This window comes from Gopherus evgoodei, unplaced genomic scaffold (genome assembly GCF_007399415.2).
Source record: "Gopherus evgoodei ecotype Sinaloan lineage unplaced genomic scaffold, rGopEvg1_v1.p scaffold_58_arrow_ctg1, whole genome shotgun sequence".
In the NCBI taxonomy this organism is placed as follows: Eukaryota; Metazoa; Chordata; order Testudines; family Testudinidae; genus Gopherus; species Gopherus evgoodei.
In genome coordinates this window covers 143,844-161,169 of record NW_022060079.1, presented here as the reverse complement: position 1 = coordinate 161,169, position 17,326 = coordinate 143,844, and the positions used below count along the sequence as shown (strand labels likewise).

General features: G+C 62.1%; 1 protein-coding gene across 1 annotated transcript; it reads left to right on the top strand.

Moving 5' to 3' along the window:
• Window positions 1–925: 925 nt before the first annotated feature.
• LOC115643387 (H-2 class II histocompatibility antigen, E-S beta chain-like) lies at window positions 926–17,167 on the top strand. Its single transcript, XM_030547376.1, has 7 exons — window positions 926–930; window positions 3,397–3,403; window positions 4,744–4,884; window positions 5,847–6,128; window positions 7,844–7,954; window positions 8,507–8,530; window positions 16,983–17,167. The coding sequence occupies exons 2-7, from the start codon at window positions 3,400–3,402 to the stop codon at window positions 17,165–17,167; spliced, it is 747 nt and encodes a 248-aa protein (XP_030403236.1). The 5' UTR covers window positions 926–930; window positions 3,397–3,399.
• Window positions 17,168–17,326: the final 159 nt, after the last annotated feature.

Sequence of the window (17,326 nt, the reverse complement as noted above, 5' to 3'; positions counted from 1 at the left end):
GGGCAAATTGCCCCATTTACCCCCCCTCTGGGTGTCCCTGGGGGGGCAGGGCTAAGGCCCATGGAGGTGGGGGAGGGGAAAGCTAAGAACTTCTGCCTGTGGGGCCAGACCCAAACCTTCCCCTGGGACTAAATTTACCCCCAACAAACCAGAGACCCCCACACACCCATCCTGCCCCAGCTGGGAGCAGAGGGTCGAGGCACCAGGGGAAGGGGACGGAGGGTCCCAGGCCCGTTGCTGGGGGCCCTGCTCTGGTGGGGGCTGGTCCCTGGGCTGGCCCCGCTCTCCAACTGCCCCAGGGCCATGGCAGGGGCCAGGTGAGTCCTGCAGCCCGACCCCAGGCCCTGCTCTGCCCCCTGCGAGGGAGAAGTAGGGAACCGAGCCCTGCTGGGGCCGGCTCTGCCTGGCGACTGGTGATGCTGCCCAGCCCCGGTGCTGACTGGCCCCTGGGCTGGGGGTGCCCAATCCCCGGGGCCGTGGGCAGCGTCCCGGGGCTGGTGCTCGGAGCTGGACAGAGAAGGTCTCAGTCTGGGGGGTCCTGAGGAGTTTCCAGCTCTCTCCCTCCTGAGCAGCGATGGGGGTGGGTCGGATCCTGGGGGCCGGGAGCTGCTGGGCTGAGGCTCTGCTGGTGACAGTGACGGTGCTGAGAATGCACCTGGCTCATTTCACAGAGCCCCCAGGTGAGCGGAGACCCCAGCACCCCGGGGAGCTCCGTCCTGGGCAGCGCTGGGTGTATCCGGGGGGGTCAGACCCCAGCACTCCGGGGAGCCCCGTCCTGGGCGGGGCTGGGTGTATCTGGGGGGGTCAGACCCCAGCACCCCAGGGAGCCCCGTCCTAGGCAGCGCTGGGTGTATCTGGGGTAGGGGGGTGATCAGACACATACGCCCCAGGGAGCCCCATCCTGGGCAGTGCTGGGTGTACCTGGGGGTGGTCAGACCCCAGCGCCCCGGGGAGCTCCATCCTGGGCAGCGCTGGGTGTATCTGGGGGGGTCGGAGCCCACACACCCTGCGGATCATGTCCCAGGTGGGTGCTGGGTGTATCTGTGAAGTTCAGTTTGGACTGAACGACCCCACATGCCCCAGGGAGCCGTATGCCCAGCTGGCGCTGGGTGTATCAAGGGGATCAGACCCCACATGCCCTGCGGATCCGAATCCTGGTCACAAGTGTATTGGGGGAATCGGACCCTACTCACCCCTGGGTGCCCTGTGCCAGGCAGCCACCAGGCGTATCAGGGGAATTGGATCCCACACACCCCAGGGAGTCCTGTCCTGGGCAGACGCTGGGTATATCAGGGAGGATCAGCCCCATATGCCCTGGCGAGACCCCATCCAGGCAGACAGCAGATGTATGGGGGTGGGGGGGAATTGGACCCCAGGCATCCCAGCGAGTCCTGTCCTGGGCAGGTGCTGGGTGTGTTGGTCTCTGTCTTTCCTCCATGAGCTCCGGCTTCGCCTGCGGTGTTTGGGGGGGCCCCAGGGTGGGCAGGGGGAGGGGCCATGGGGATCCAGGCCCCTCCCATGGGAGTGAGACACAATGCACAGAATCGTTCCCTTTTACACCCCCTGCCCCAGGGGAACCTGGGGTGAACCCACATTAACAGGCTGCTCCAGAGCCAGACCCTGGGGCCTTCTCCTGCCCCACAGCGACCGGCCCCCAGCACCCGTGTCAGGGCCCCTGGCCTGGCTCCCAGCTCCCCTGCTCCTCCCCCATCTGTGCTGTGCCCCCCTGTGATTCAATCTCCCTGCACCCTGTGCCCCACCCTGCCCCCATTTCTCTGCTGTGCCTCCTGCCCCACCCCTCCTCCCCGTTCCCCCTGCTGAGTGTCCCCCAGGCCCCCAACCTGCCCCTCCCCCACATCTCCCCACAGAGGTGTAGCGAGCACCCTCCATACCCTCCGACCAGAGGGGGCCCCACAAGGAAGGGGGCCCCTAAAAGTGGCAAAAAAAATGTAAGGTATAACTAGGTAAGTGACATTTATTGACACTATTGCACAACCCATGTCGGTTTTACAGTATGACACTGTCCTCAGCGAACTTTTACAGAGGATTAAGAAGGCAGAGACACATGTTCAGCACCTCAGTCCACAGATCCCAAACGAGCTGATTCAACTTGTTGCCAGTAACATTCAAGAGGCCAACATAGCGCAGCTTAAAAAAGCAAAATATTATTCGGTTATTTTGGACTGTACTCCCGACGTGTCACATTGTGATGGAGCAGGGGCTGTCTGTGTGGGGAGTGGGAGAGCAGGGAAGGACTTTAGGGGATGGACGATGCCAGGGCCTGTAACCTGAGCTAGGTAAGGGAGGGGAAAGTTCAACACCTTTGCCCGGGAAGGGGGACAAAGGAAGGGAGTGGCAGGAGGGGAGCAGTTTGAGTTTGAGCTTGGGGCTGTGTGGGCGGAATTCAGGGTATCCTAGCTAGGATCCAAGCACCCTGAAAGCCCAGAAGGACTCGGTGGAGGGGTCCTGACTGTGCCTGCAAGCTCTGCTGTAACCTGTGTTCCTGTTGTCCAATAAACCTTCTGTTTTACTGGCTGGCTAAGAGTCACTGTGGGTCCCAGGAAGAGGGGTGCAGGGCCGGACTCCCCAACACTCCGTGACACACATGAAGAACAGATGTCTGTGGTGTTATGCTTTGTTGAATGCAACGGTGAAGATGGTGTCAATATTCGTGAAGCGTTTGTTGGTTTTCTTAATGTTCATGATACGACTGGCGAGGGCTTATTGGAAGCGTTTCTTGAAAAGGCAAACAACTTAGGAATCGACATTGCTGACAGAGGCCAAGCTTATGATAACGGCGCAAATATGAGAGGAAAGAATAAAGGAGTTCAAGCCCGCATGCTAGAAATAAATGACCGTGCCTTGTATGTACCATGTGGAGCTCACACTTGGAATCTTGTGATCTCAGACGCGGCAAAGTCATCGAAATATGCCGTTGACTTTTTCGGTCTGATTAACAGAATATACGTTATCTTTTCTTCTTCACCTTCACGTTGGGATATACTTCAGGAACATATGCCAATATCTGTTAAAGGGTTATCGGACACTCGTTGGGAGTCGAGAATTGATGCTGTGAAGCCATTGCGTTATGACCTTGAAGAATTGTGCAATGCTTTGTCATCTTTGCGAGAATATGCGCTCGAAAAGAAAGATGGCAATACAGCAACAGAAGCCGGTGCACTTTTAGACCATGTTACTACGTGGCCTTTTGTTCTGACTGTGTACACATGGTACGATATACTATTTCACATCAATAAAACCAGCAAATTAATTCAGTCACCAGATGTGTCAATTGACGTACTGCAGGCAGAAGTCGGTGCTACAATGAAGTTTTTGGAAGACTATCGAAATACAGGATATAACTCTGTGGTCACAAATGCACGTGAAATAGCAGAGCATATGGGTATTGAGCAGGTGTTTCCAGAAACCAGGGTGCGACGTAAGAAGAGAATGTTTGATTACGAATGTGCTGATGATTCGAGTCGTCTTTCTGCTGAAGAAAAATTCAAATCGCAGTTCTTTCTTGTTCTCACTGATCAGGCCATATCTTCTGTTTCGTTGCGATTTGACCAACTCGTGGAGTGGTATAAGTTGTTTGGATTTCTGTACAACGCTAACAGCCTGAAGCAGTGTCACGGAGAAAATGAACTGGAGAATCACAGCAAAAATTTTAAAAGAAAAATGGGAGACATTGATGCCAACGAACTCATAATGGAATTGAATCGTTTTATTTATGTCATCGAGAAAGAGAGAGGACTTGTCACGGCAAACAATTTTTTAACGTACATATACAAGAACAGCCTTCAGGAGATATATCCGAATCTTTGCATTTGCATCAGAATTCTTCTGACCACACCAGTTACTGTCGCTGGTGCTGAAAGGAGCTTCGGCAGAATGAAACTGATCAAGAATATCCTGCGCTCAACCATGACAGATGACAGGCTTTCTGCGCTTGCAGTTATCTCCATCGAAAACCAGATTGCCAGATCTCTGGACTATGACGCATTGATTAACCAATTTGCAGAGAACAAGGCTCGAAAGAAGCGCTTTGCGTAAATACGGAATACATGTACACTGTAGGCCTATGTATACATAATATGAACCCTGTATATTGTATAAAATAAATACCACATTCCAGTTTCTGCATTGTAAGGGGCCCTGGACATATGTTCGGAGGGGGCCACATTCTGTGTTGCTAAGGCCCTGTCTCCCCGTTACTGTCATTCCCGCCCGCCGCAGTCCTGTGGGTTCCTGTCAGCGCCCAGTGGATCCAGGGTGGTGCCGGGGGTGGGGGGATCCTGGGGCTGTGGTTGTCCCCACCCCCCCGCTGAGCTCCAAGCCCCGGGGCAGGGGTCAAGTCCCTGAGCCAAGCCAGTCTCCCCCACAGAGCATTTCCTGTACCAGATAAAGGCTGAGTGTTACTTCACCAACGGCACCCAGCGGGTCCGGTATCTGTACCGGGACATCTACAACGGGCGGCAGGATGTGCACTTCGACAGCGAGCTGGGGGTGTTCGTGGCAGACACGGAGCTGGGACGGCCCGATGCCGAGCACTGGAACATCCGGCCTGAGAGCCTGGCGCAGGCGCGGGCTGATGTGGACACGTTCTGCGGGTACAACTACGAGGTGTTCGAGCCTTTCACCATCGACCGGAGAGGTGAGTGCACGGGGTGGGCAGGGGGGGAGACAGCAAGCTGGGGCGGTTCGAGGCAGACACGGAGCAGGACCGGCCTGAGACACTAGCAGACACGGAGCTGGGGCGGCCCGACGCCGAGGGCTGGAACAAGGACCCGGCGATCCTGGCGGACCAGCGGGCTGCGGTGGACACGTTCTGCCGGCACAACTACGGGGCGGCGCAGGCGGGGAAGGTGGTCGGCCGCACAGGTAAGCGGGGGGGGCGGGGCCAGGAGAGGGGGTGGGGCTCCGAGGGGGCGGGGCTCTTGGGGGGGAGTGCAGGGGGCGGGGCCGCAGCACAACACGCTCCCCTTCTCTATGGGCCCGGTCCACCCGCTGGGCTGGGGGGTAACAGAACGTCTCGTGCCTGGGGGGGGACAGCTGGGGTGGGGTAATGGGGAGGAATCCCCCCTCCCCCGCTGCCCCCGGGTCTGGCTGCGGCGCCTCCTGTCTGCAGAGAGCAGAGCCCCACGCCCGGGTCAGTCTCGGAGGGGGACCCCTCCCCCTTCCCTGCCCCCCACCCCTCTGAGGGATTCAGCCCCCAGCGGCCCCCCCCAGACCATCTGGGGCAAACTGTTGCGGCTCCTACCCCCATTCCTGGGCAGTGGGGGCCAGGTGATGGGGCAGAACTTCCCACCCCCCTCCCTCAGGGTGCTCCCTGGCTGGGGAGTGGGAGCAGCCCCTGGGCTGAGACCCCGTCTGCCTGGGCCCCAAGGATCACACAGTCCCTGACTCTGTCCCCATGGGGGTAACAGGATGCAACGCCCCTCGAGCCCTTTCTGCAACAGCCTGCCCAGGGCAACGGGGGCAGGAGAGAACCAGTCCCACCCCAGGGCAGTGAGAAGGGAACGGGGTGGCCAGGGAATCGGACCCCACACACCTTGGGGAGCCCTGTCTGTCCTAGGCATGTACTGGGGAATGGGACCCACACATCCAGGGTGCCCTGCCCCAGGCAGCTGCCAGGTGGATCGGGGTCGGAGTTGGATGCCCTGTCCTGGAAAGGTGCTGTGTGTATGGTTGGGGGGGATTGGACTCCACACACCCTGGGGAGCATCACCCTAGGCAGGTGCCGGGCATACTGGGGGGAGGATATTTCCCTAGGGGGGCACCTGTTCTCTCTGAGCCCCCCTCCATCTCTGGACCCTTTCCCAGCTCTCTCTCTCTCTCCCCAGTTCAGCCCAAGGTGAAAGTTTCCCCCACGAAATCAGGGTCCCAGCCCCACCCCCACCTGCTGGTTTGCTCCGTGACGGGGTTTTACCCCTCGGGGATCGAGATCAAGTGGCTGAAGAACGGGCAGGAGCAGACGGCCGGGGTGGTGTCCACGGAGCTGCTCCAGAACGGAGACTGGACCTTCCAGATCCTGGTGATGCTGGAGATGAGCCCCCGGCGCAGGGACGTCTACACCTGCCAGGTGGAGCACATCAGCCTGCGGGACCCCCTTGCCGTGCACTGGGGTAAGAGTGCTGGGTCACCCAGCCACCACGAATACCAGCCCAAGCCAAGACTTCAAAGCGCTGTCTGCTGTAGCCTTTTATTCTATTTAATATTAATTATGTTCCAGTGGGTTCAGCTCTGGGCTACATGTAGCCTCAAGTTCAACAACATTATCTCTGTTTGTTCTGGGTTTAGAGCTCATGGGACCATAGCAACCTAACACCTACACGAGCGTCTGTCTGTCTTTTAGCGGTTTTATTAGGGTTACCAACAAAGGTCTAAATGTCACAGCACATACAACCCCTGAAGATAAGTACCACGTACTAGTTACACCTACACCTACACCTAGTACCACGTACTAGTCACATCCTCCTAGAGATGGTGTTTGTCTGGTGCCCTCTCATGGATTGACCATCAAGATATGGGAGTGGTTCCTGCTGGAGTTTTCCGTAGGAAGCTCCATTTTCCTGCTCTGAGCACTTTGAAGTATTTATTAATAACTTTGATTAATTTCACTTCCTGGTTTTTATACTCCGTGTGCGGAGTAGAAATCCAGGGTGCTGCGTTAGTTGCTCCTGCAGTGGGTTGAGGTGGGGTCTGCTGACTGTTCAGTATCATGGAATTCATTTGCTGCTGTCTTTCTTACACTCCAACGCTCGTGAGAATTTTGGTTCTTGGTAAAGTACTGATCATGCCCATGCTGGGAGCACTCTCCCAGAAGTGCTGAATTCATTATCTAAAGCTTATCGTTATATTCAAACCCAGCAGGTGCCAACGGTAAAAAACCATTTTGCTTTGGGATTTACAGATTAATTAGATTAGGCATTTTGGAAACAACAGCTGTAACACTTCATTTAATTTTTGATTATCAGTACATGCATCTGAAGAAGTATGGGGGGGGTTATGCACAAAAGCTTATGCCCAAATTAAATCTGTTAGTCTTTAAGATGCCACTGGACTCCTTGTTGGTTTTGTGGCTACAGACTAACACGGCTGCCCCGTTAAGATGCCATGATCCATCTGGTTTTTGTACGGGCCAAATTGGAGAATTGCACATGCAAGTACACACACAAATGATTTCCTGTTGCAGCAGAGATTCAATGGTTTTAGCAGTATAAGGTTTGGCCTGATTTGGAAAAGGACACTGCTTTTATCGGGGGAATTTTTCTTCTACAGTTTTAACAGTTACATCCATATTTTTACATGTATGCTTGTGTTTAGCAAAAGCATCAACCCTACTCACAATTTTTAGAGCACTTGTACGAGCCCTGCTAACCCAAATCTATTGACCTGGGCTGGGAACATCTGTTCTCCCTGTCTCACAGCGCAAGGACAAGGGGACACTCAGTGGGATGGAAAGGGGCAAATTCACACCTGGTAAAAGGAAGGACATTTTCCACCCACTGTGTAGTTATTCTGTGGAACTCACTGCCATAGGACATAATGGACCCAAGAGCTGAGCAAGGTTCACAAAGGGATTGGACATTTCTGTGGCTTACAGGAGTATCCGGGACTAGAACAGTTCATGCTGACAATGGGCAGTGATATCAGACCTTGCGATGCAGGGCCTGAGTTGATCTCTGAGAATCACAGACCAGGAGGAGCCCTGATGTGGGGCAGATTGTCCCACAGCTGCCCCTGCAGGCCCTGGCCCCTGGTTCGGCCCCAGCTCGTGCTGGTCACTGACCCAGAGGCCCCTGGCTCTGACCCGGCCCGTTCCATGTCCCTGTTTCAGAGGCGCAGTCTGACTCTGCCAGGAGCAAGATGCTGACGGGGGTTGGGGGCTTCGTGCTGGGGCTGATCTTCCTGGCGCCCGGACTCCTCATCTACCTGAAGAATAAGAAAGGTGAACGGCTCCGGGTGGGAGCGGGGCACCAGGGGGTCTGTGGGGGGATGTGGGACTCGGGGGGCTCAGGGGAATCCGGGCCTGGCTGCAGGCTCCCGTCCCCAGCAGGGGCTGCTCAGAGTCTGGCAGGGGCCTCCCGGCTTCTAGTCCCCTGGGGCTGGGGCTGGATCAGACCCTCCCCCGCTCCTAGGGCAGGGACAGAACAGGGGCCCTGGGGAGATCTCAGTGTGGGGCCCCAGGGCCAGGCTGGGAGCACCCACTCTCCCCTCACCCGGCCGAGCCCCCAGGGTGGGACAGACCCCGACCCCTCACAGTGCAGGGAGCTGCCCCAGCCCCGGGCTCAGAGCGTTTCCGTCCCCTCCCCCCCTGGGCAGGGATCCTGGGTCAGGGATTTACAGTAATAACGGGGGGGGACCCCAGGTCTGGGGGCCGGAGTGGGGCTGGGTTCCTAGTGAGAGGCGTTCCATGCCGTGGGGCAGAGGCTGGAGCTCTGACCCCCAGGAACCGGCTCCCTCGCCCAGGGCTCTGACCATGTTTCTCTTTGTTTTTCAGGGCGCCCCGTTCCCCAACCTGCAGGTAATTTCAATCCCCCTCCCCTGTTAAACACCCCTCCCCCCACACTGAGCACAGGCTGCCTGGGGCACCCATGGGGCGGCTGCTTCTGCCTCTCGGCCCATGACACCCACCCAGCTCAGCCCCTGGGCAGCTGGGCACTGGGGCTTTGGCACTGTGGAAGAGGAGACTGCAGCTCCCTCGGTCCCCGTTCAGGCCGATCCCTGAGCTGCTCCCAGGGGCAGAGGGTCCTGGGTCCTGCTGAGCATCACCCAGCCCTGCAGCTGCCGGGCAGTCACTGGAGCGCCCCCCCCCAGGGGACCCGTCCCTGCCCCTCAGTCCCAGCAGGGCCCTGGGGTGACCCTGTCACGCTGTCGAGTGCCTTACGATTGTGGGTACCAATCTCAGGGCACAGTTAGTACCCGGGGCACCAACCCCAAATTGGCTGAGTTTTGTACTGAGATTTCACCAAAGTGTCAGGTGTGAACTCCACAGGCCCTGTAACAACGTATCCACGGAGTCACAGACAGTCCCCTTGGGCTCTCCGATCTGTCTGGCCACCCAGCCAGCCTGCCCTTGTGATCGATCGATCGTCCCTTCCACCCCAAATCACAGCGACATTCGGTCACTCCCTGTCCCACAGGAACAGTCGCTCACCCCAGGGCAGTGGCACCTTCGATCTCACTGCACAGACAACGCTTGTAGCCAACCCTGTAATAACCTCAGTAAAGATCTGTTAACGAAGACAAAGCACGGGGAGTTCTTGAGAAGGTTACAGCAGGTCACCCCCAGTGACAGAAATTACACTGACATGAGCTGCAGTGCAGACTTACTCTAGGGCCGTCTGTTGCTGGGCTGGAGGGCTCAGGGCTGTGCTGGGGAGGGGCCTGGGCAGGGCCAGATCTGACTGGAGGGAGGGGGCAGGACCCCAGAGGGAGGCTCTGGGGCAGGGGGCTGTGGGTTCCCAGTCCCAGTGCAGACTGGTCCCTTCTCTGGGGGTGGGGGCAGCAGGGAGGAGGCCCTGGGAAGCGGGAGCCCCAAGCCCCTTTCCCAGGGGAGAGGCAGCTGCCGGGAAGGAGATGCTCCTGTCCCCCTGGAGAGCCCAGGCTGCAGCCCAGCAGCACGGACACCCCGGCCTGGGGGGCAGTGCCATCCCGGTGGGGGAGCGTCCCTGAGAGCGGGGGAGAGGAGGCCGTGGGGACGTCCCTGTCAGCTGCTCCCATGGGCCGTCCCAGCAGGAGAGGACACAGGACGAGGGCGTGAATCTGTGTGAGTCACTCAGAACCTGGCCTGCTGCTCCTACTGCTGGCCAAGGCCCCTGCCATGGAGTCTCCGCTCCAGCGCCCCACACAGACCATCCTGGCCCTGCTCCTATCCCCACCCCGCCACACCCCACGGCAGGGCTGGCTGTAGGCACCAGCTTTCCAACATGTGCTTGGGGTGGCACTTTCCAAGGGACTGTGCTCCAGTCCCCCCCGCCTTTTTTTTTTTGCTTGGGGCACACAAAGCCGGGGGCCGGCCCTGAACCAGGATGTGCCCTGTCAGCTGAGGCTTTCAGGCTGAGCTGGAACTGACGCTGCAGTTCAGGCTGCCCTGCTGCTGGGAAGCCCGAGCATCATCCCCCGGAGCTGGGCCTGGGCTGCGGTGGCGAGAGGGGCTCAGCTCCAGCGGATGATGCGCTGGTTCTCCAGCGGCAGTGCAGCCTGGGTGTGGGGCACCGGGGAGGGAGGGAAGTGGGGCCCGGGCTGCGGCGGTGAGAGGGGCTCAGCTCCAGGGGATGATGCTCTGGCTCTCCAGCGGCAGTGCAGCCTGGGTGTGGGGCGCCGGGGAGGGAGGGAAGTGGGGCCTGGGCTGCGGCGGCGAGAGGGGCTCAGCTCCAGGGGATGATGCTCTGGCTCTCCAGCGGCAGTGCAGCCTGGGTGTGGGGTGCCGGGGAGGGAGGGAAGTGGGGGCCAGGCTGCGGCGGCGAGAGGGGCTCAGCTCCAGGGGATGATGCTCTGGCTCTCCAGCCGCAGTGCAGCCTGGGTGTGGGGCGCCGGGGAGGGAGGGAAGTGGGGCCTGGGCTGTGGCGGTGAGAGGGGCTCAGCTCCAGGGGATGATGCTCTGGCTCTCCAGCGGCAGTGCAGCCTGGGTGTGGGGCGCCGGGGAGGGAGGGAAGTGGGGGCCAGGCTGCAGCGGCGAGAGGGGCTCAGCTCCAGCGGATGATGCTCTGGTTCTCCAGCGGCAGTGCAGCCTGGGTGTGGGGTGCCGGGGAGGGAGGGAAGTGGGGCCCGGGCTGCAGCGGCGAGAGGGGCTCAGCTCCAGGGGATGATGCTCTGGCTCTCCAGCTGCAGTGCAGCCTGGGTGTGGGGCGCCGGGGAGGGAGGGAAGTGGGGCCCGGGCTGCGGCGGCGAGAGGGGCTCAGCTCCAGGGGATGATGCTCTGGCTCTCCAGCTGCAGTGCAGCCTGGGTGTGGGGTGCCGGGGAGGGAGGGAAGTGGGGCCCAGGCTGCGGCAGCGAGAGGGGCTCAGCTGCAGGGGATGATGCTCTGGCTCTCCAGCTGCAGTGCAGCCTGGGTGTGGGGTGCCGGGGAGGGAGGGAAGTGGGGCCCAGGCTGCAGCGGCGAGAGGGGCTCAGCTCCAGGGGATGATGCTCGGGCTCTCCAGCGGCAGTGCAGCCTGGGTGTGGGGTGCCGGGGAGGGAGGGAAGTGGGGCCCGGGCTGCAGCGGCGAGAGGGGCTCAGCTCCAGGGGATGATGCTCGGGCTCTCCAGCGGCAGGGCAGCCTGGGTGTGGGGTGCCGGGGAGGGAGGGAAGTGGGGCCCGGGCTGCGGCGGCGAGAGGGGCTCAGCTCCAGGGGATGATGCTCTGGCTCTCCAGTGGCAGTGCAGCCTGGGTGTGGGGTGCCGGGGAGGGAGGGAAGTGGGGGCCTGGGCTGCGGCGGTGAGAGGGGCTCAGCTCCAGGGGATGATGCTCTGGCTCTCCAGCGGCAGTGCAGCCTGGGTGTGGGGCACCGGGGAGGGAGGGAAGTGGGGCCCGGGCTGCAGCGGCGAGAGGGGCTCAGCTCCAGGGGATGATGCTCTGGTTCTCCAGCTGCAGTGCAGCCTGGGTGTGGGGTGCCGGGGAGGGAGGGAAGTGGGGCCCGGGCTGCAGCGGCGAGAGGGGCTCAGCTCCAGGGGATGATGCTCGGGCTCTCCAGCTGCAGTGCAGCCTGGGTGTGGGGCGCCGGGGAGGGAGGGAAGTGGGGCCCAGGCTGCGGCAGCGAGAGGGGCTCAGCTGCAGGGGATGATGCTCTGGCTCTCCAGCTGCAGTGCAGCCTGGGTGTGGGGTGCCGGAGAGGGAGGGAAGTGGGGCCCGGGCTGCGGCGGCGAGAGGGGCTCAGCTCCAGCGGATGATGCTCTGGCTCTCCAGCGGCAGTGCAGCCTGGGTGTGGGGCACCGGGGAGGGAGGGAAGTGGGGCTCAGGTTGCGGCAGCGAGAGGGGCTCAGCTCCAGGGGATGATGCTCTGGCTCTCCAGCGGCAGTGCAGCCTGGGTGTGGGGTGCCGGGGAGGGAGGGAAGTGGGGCCCAGGCTGCGGCAGCGAGAGGGGCTCAGCTCCAGGGGATGATGCTCTGGCTCTCCAGCTGCAGTGCAGCCTGGGTGTGGGGTGCCGGGGAGGGAGGGAAGTGGGGCCCGGGCTGCAGCGGCGAGGGGCTCAGCTCCAGGGGATGATGCTCTGGCTCTCCAGCGGCAGTGCAGCCTGGGTGTGGGGCACCGGGGAGGGAGGGAAGTGGGGCCCGGGCTGCGGCGGCGAGAGGGGCTCAGCTCCAGGGGATGATGCTCCGGCTCTCCAGCGGCAGTGCAGCCTGGGTGTGGGGTGCCGGGGAGGGAGGGAAATGGGGCCCGGGCTGCGGCGGCGAGAGGGGCTCAGCTCCAGGGGATGATGCTCTGGTTCTCCAGCCGCAGTGCAGCCTGCGTGTGGGGCACCGGGGAGGGAGGGAAGTGGGGCCCGGGCTGCGGCGGTGAGAGGGGCTCAGCTCCAGGGGATGATGCTCTGGCTCTCCAGCGGCAGTGCAGCCTGGGTGTGGGGCGCCGGGGAGGGAGGGAAGTGGGGCCCGGGCTGCGGCGGTGAGAGGGGCTCAGCTCCAGGGGATGATGCTCTGGCTCTCCAGCTGCAGTGCAGCCTGGGTGTGGGGTGCCGGGGAGGGAGGGAAGTGGGGCCTGGGCTGCAGCGGCGAGAGGGGCTCAGCTCCAGGGGATGATGCTCGGGCTCTCCAGCGGCAGTGCAGCCTGGGTGTGGGGTGCCGGGGAGGGAGGGAAGTGGGGGTCAGGCTGCAGCGGTGAGAGGGGCTCAGCTCCAGGGGATGATGCTCTGGCTCTCCAGCTGCAGTGCAGCCTGGGTGTGGGGCACCGGGGAGGGAGGGAAGTGGGGCCCGGGCTGCGGCGGTGAGAGGGGCTCAGCTCCAGGGGATGATGCTCTGGTTCTCCAGCGGCAGTGCAGCCTGGGTGTGGGGTGCCGGGGACGGAGGGAAGTGGGGCCCAGGATGCAGGGAGGGTCCTGCCGTTGCTGCTGCCGCTCTGTCTCCCCAGGGTGGGTCGGCGTTTCCCCGCCCGAGGGGGCTGTGCAGGGCGCCACCAGGCTGGGCAGGGAGCGTGGATCCCGGATTGCGCGCTGACAGGGCCAGTGGCTGGGCAGCCCGAGCTGCCAGGGAGCTGCCCCCTCCTGCCCCCGGACCCATCCCACCGGGCACCTCAGCCCTGCGCTGCCGGCCCTGGGCGGGGAGAGGCAGAGCCCAGCTCCGAGTGGGGCAGAGAAAGGGGAATGCTGCCCTGCTGGGGGACCCACGGCCACAGGCACCTGGGGGTCAGTGTCTCTCCTCTCGGCTCTGCCTGCACGGGGCTGGGGAAGCAGCTGTCAGCGCCTGCCCCTCTCAGACACTGCACCCCCCCATCCCGCTCGCAGCCTCTTCACTTGTACCTCCCCCCATCACTCCTTCCCCTTGTACTCTCCCTTCACCCACTCCTCTCCCCTTGCACCCTCCCCCAGCCCTGTCCTCCCGCACCCCCCTTCCTCTGCCCCTCTTCTCCTGCAACCCTCCTGATCCCCCCTCTCCTCCTCCACATCACACCCCACTTGTCTGCCAGTGTGGAGCCCCCAAGCATCCCCACACCCGCTCCTCTGCCTGAACCCTCCTCCAGCCCTCTCCTCCCACACCCCCCTTCCCTGCACCACTTCTCCTGCAGCCCTCCTGATCCTCCCTCTCCTCCTCCACATCACACCCCACTTGTCTGCCAGTGTGGAGCCCCCAAGCACCCCCACACCCGCTCCTCTCCCCTTGCACCCTCCCCAGCCCTCTCCTCCCGCACCCCCCTTTCCCTGCACCACTTCTCCTGCAGCCCTCCTGATCCCCCCTCTCCTCCTCCACATCACACCCCACTTGTCTGCCAGTGTGGAGCCCCAAGCACCCCCACACCCGCTCCTCTCCCCTTGCACCCTCCCCAGCCCTCTCCTCTCGCACCCCCCTTTCCCTGCCCCTCTTCTCCTGCAACCCTCCTGATCCCCCCTCTCCTCCTCCACATCACACCCCACTTGTCTGCCAGTGTGGAGCCCCCAAGCACCCCCACAACCGCTCCTCTCCCCTTGCACCCTCCCCCAGCCCTGTCCTCCCGCACCCCCCTTCCTCTGCCCCTCTTCTCCTGCAGCCCTCCTGATCCCCCCTCTCCTCCTCCACATCACACCCCACTTGTCTGCCAGTGTGGAGCCCCAAGCACCCCCACACCTGCTCCTCTGCCTGAGCCTTCCTCCAGCCCTCTCCTCTCGCACCCCCCCTTCCTCTGCCCCTCTTCTCCTGCAACCCTCCTGATCCCCCCTCTCCTCCTCCACATCACACCCCACTTGTCTGCCAGTGCGGAGCCCCAAGCACCCCCACACCCGCTCCTCTGCCTGAGCCCTCCTCCAGCCCTCTCCTCTCGCACCCCCCTTCCCTGCACCACTTCTCCTGCAGCCCTCCTGATCCCCCCTCTCCTCCTCCACATCACACCCCACTTGTCTGCCAGTGTGGAGCCCCAAGCACCCCCACACCTGCTCCTCTCCCCTTGCACCCTCCCCAGCCCTCTCCTCTCGCACCCCCCTTTCCCTGCCCCTCTTCTCCTGCAACCCTCCTGATCCCCCCTCTCCTCCTCCGCCAGCACATCACATCCCGCTTCTCTGCCAGTGTGGAGCCCCCAAGCACCCCCACACCCGCTCCTCTGCCTGAACCCTCTTTACGAGATCCCCATCCCTTTCCGGGTGCAAGGTTTGAGGGTTAGTCCCTGTGCCGTCCATGTGCATTTGGAGCACTAAAGTTGGGGTTGTGGGGGACGGGAGGTGAGATTTATACTAAAGTGAACTAAAAGTAGGAGAAACGGTTTGATCCTAACTGCAGGTGTAAACGGGGATTTCTGTGGTGAACAAGGTGGTCACATTGGGGGGGGGAGCCCAGGGCTGGGGTGGTGCGCAGCCAAAAATTTTTTTGCTTGAGGTGGCAAAAAAACCTAGAGCCAGCCCTGCCCCCTGGCTATTCGCCACCCTGCAGCTGTGCTAACCAACGTCTGTGTCACAACTTAACTATCAGGCGCTACGGCAGCCCCACGGCGTCAGGACTCTTGGGCTCCAGCCCAGCTCTGCGTACGGGCCCTGCTAACTCCAGCCCCTCGGCTTTCCCTGCGCAGGCCCCGTCTGGGGGACAAGTGGACGGGGCTGCGCTGAAGGGCTGGTGGAGGGGAGGGAGGGACTGGCTGGCTCAGGGGGTCAGGGATGGGACATGGGGCCTCTGCCCTTTTGGGGCTGGGGGCTCTGATCCAGCCTCAGGGCAGGGGACTGGCTGGCTTAGGGGGCCGGGGCCGGGACATGGGGCCTTGGGAGTCCAGGGCCGTCAGTCCGGTGTCAGTGTGAAAGTCCCCGTGCAGTTGCCCACAGTCCCGTGGAGACGTTTCTCCGGCCCCGCGACCCAGAAAGGGTTAATGCTCTACGTCGTTTCACACCCCGTCTGCCTGTGGGAGGACAGATGGACAGACTGACGCCTGCTTTCCCCTCACCTGGTTTCACTCCCGCCCCAGGGATGGTTCTGAGCCCCCAGCCCCGGGGCCCCAGCAGCATCCAGCCCACTGTGCTCCCCGACCCTCCCACCCCGACTCTGTCCAGCGCCCGGTGATGCCGGGTTGGCGCCGCGCTGCCACTGGCCGAGCCCCGGAGGCGCTAACCCCGGCCCAGCGTCTCTGCCTGTTTGTGCGTCAGTGAGACACCAGGTCCCATGGGTGGGCGTCATTTTGGTGCCAGGGACTTTCCACCTGAAACCCCCTGGGCCTGCAGCCTGGCTGGCACCCGGGGAGCTGGCCCAGCCTCAACCCTGCACTGGAGAGAAATAAACTGCGAGTGAAATGCAGCCCCGGTCGGTGTCCTCACCCCACGGTACAGAGGGGACACTGAGGGCAAGGGACTTGTCAGAAACCACAGAACTGTGATAGAACCCAGGAGTCCTGGCTCCCAGCACCCTCCTCTCCCCCTGCTCTGATTCACCAGCCTCACTCCCCTCCCAGAACTGGGAGAGAACCCAGGAGTCCTGGCTCCCAGCCCCTTCCCGCTTTAACCACCAGCCCCTATTTCCCTCCCAGAACTGGGAGAGAACCCAGGAGTCCTGGCTTCCAGCCCCCGCTGCTCTAACCCACCAACCCCCACTCCCCTCCCAGAGCCAGGGAGAGAACCCAGGAGTCCTGGCTCCCAGCCCCTCCTGCTCTGATCCATCAGCTCCACTCCCCTCCCAGAGCTGGGAGAGAACCGAGGGGGTCCCGGATTCCCAGCTCTAACCATTACACCTCACTCCCCTCACAGAGCTTGGAATAGGACCCAGGAGTCCTGTCTCCCAGCACCCCCACACTAGACCCGACTCCTCTCCCAGAGCCAGGACAGAACCCAGGAGCCCTGGCTCCCAGGCCTGCCTCCCCTGCATGCTAGAGACAAGTATGGGGTCTCTGTCCATTTGGGGTGCTCTGAGAAGTGGGGCTGGCGTGGAATGAGGAGTCCTGGTTGAGGGTTTGGGGGTGGTCAGGCTGGGGGTGCAGACAGAGGGGCAGGCTGTGGGTCACAGATGCAGACATCCCTGCCCAAGCGGGACCCTGTGTGGCCGGCTTCCCTGCGGGCCAGTTCTGGGGGTGTTGGGGTGGGGGTCTGTGGGACACGTCCCTTCCCTCATGGGTGAGGCACTTCCCAAGAAATCCTGCCCATCCTGCACTTCCCCCACTGGATTCCCCCGTGCCCCCATTCCTGCTCCCCCCCCAGCTCTATGGAGCGGGTGCTGCTGCGGGTGTGAACGGAGCCCCCGGTGATGCTCTCAGAGACAGACACGGGTCGTGCCCTGTCTCCACGGCATCAGCAAATGCTGCTCCCTGCAGGGACCCCAGCCCAAGGGACCCCCTGTCCCATCCCACCCCAGCACAGACCCATAGCGAATCCCATCCCAGAGCCGACAGCCTGCCCCACAGGGCTCCAGAGAGCAGGACGGGGTGAGCAGCAGTGGGGTGAATCCAGGGGCTCAGCAAAGACCAGCTGCTGCCCCTGGAGTGGGGGTCAGGCGCTCTCCCCCCTGTCCACCCAGCTCACACCCACCCAGCAATGGGGGGCTCTGGTGGGGCCAGGCCAGGTGACAGGGCAGTGCCAGGTGCTGTAGGGCCTGGCTATGCAGGGCTCAGTCCCCAGCCGGGGTCACTCGGCACTGATCTCAGGCAAAACCACCCCCTCCCCTAGTTTCCATGGGGTGAGAATGGCTACGGGGGGGGGGATGACAACATTCTCCCCAGGTGATTGGTCAGACCCAGGGCAGGGGGTC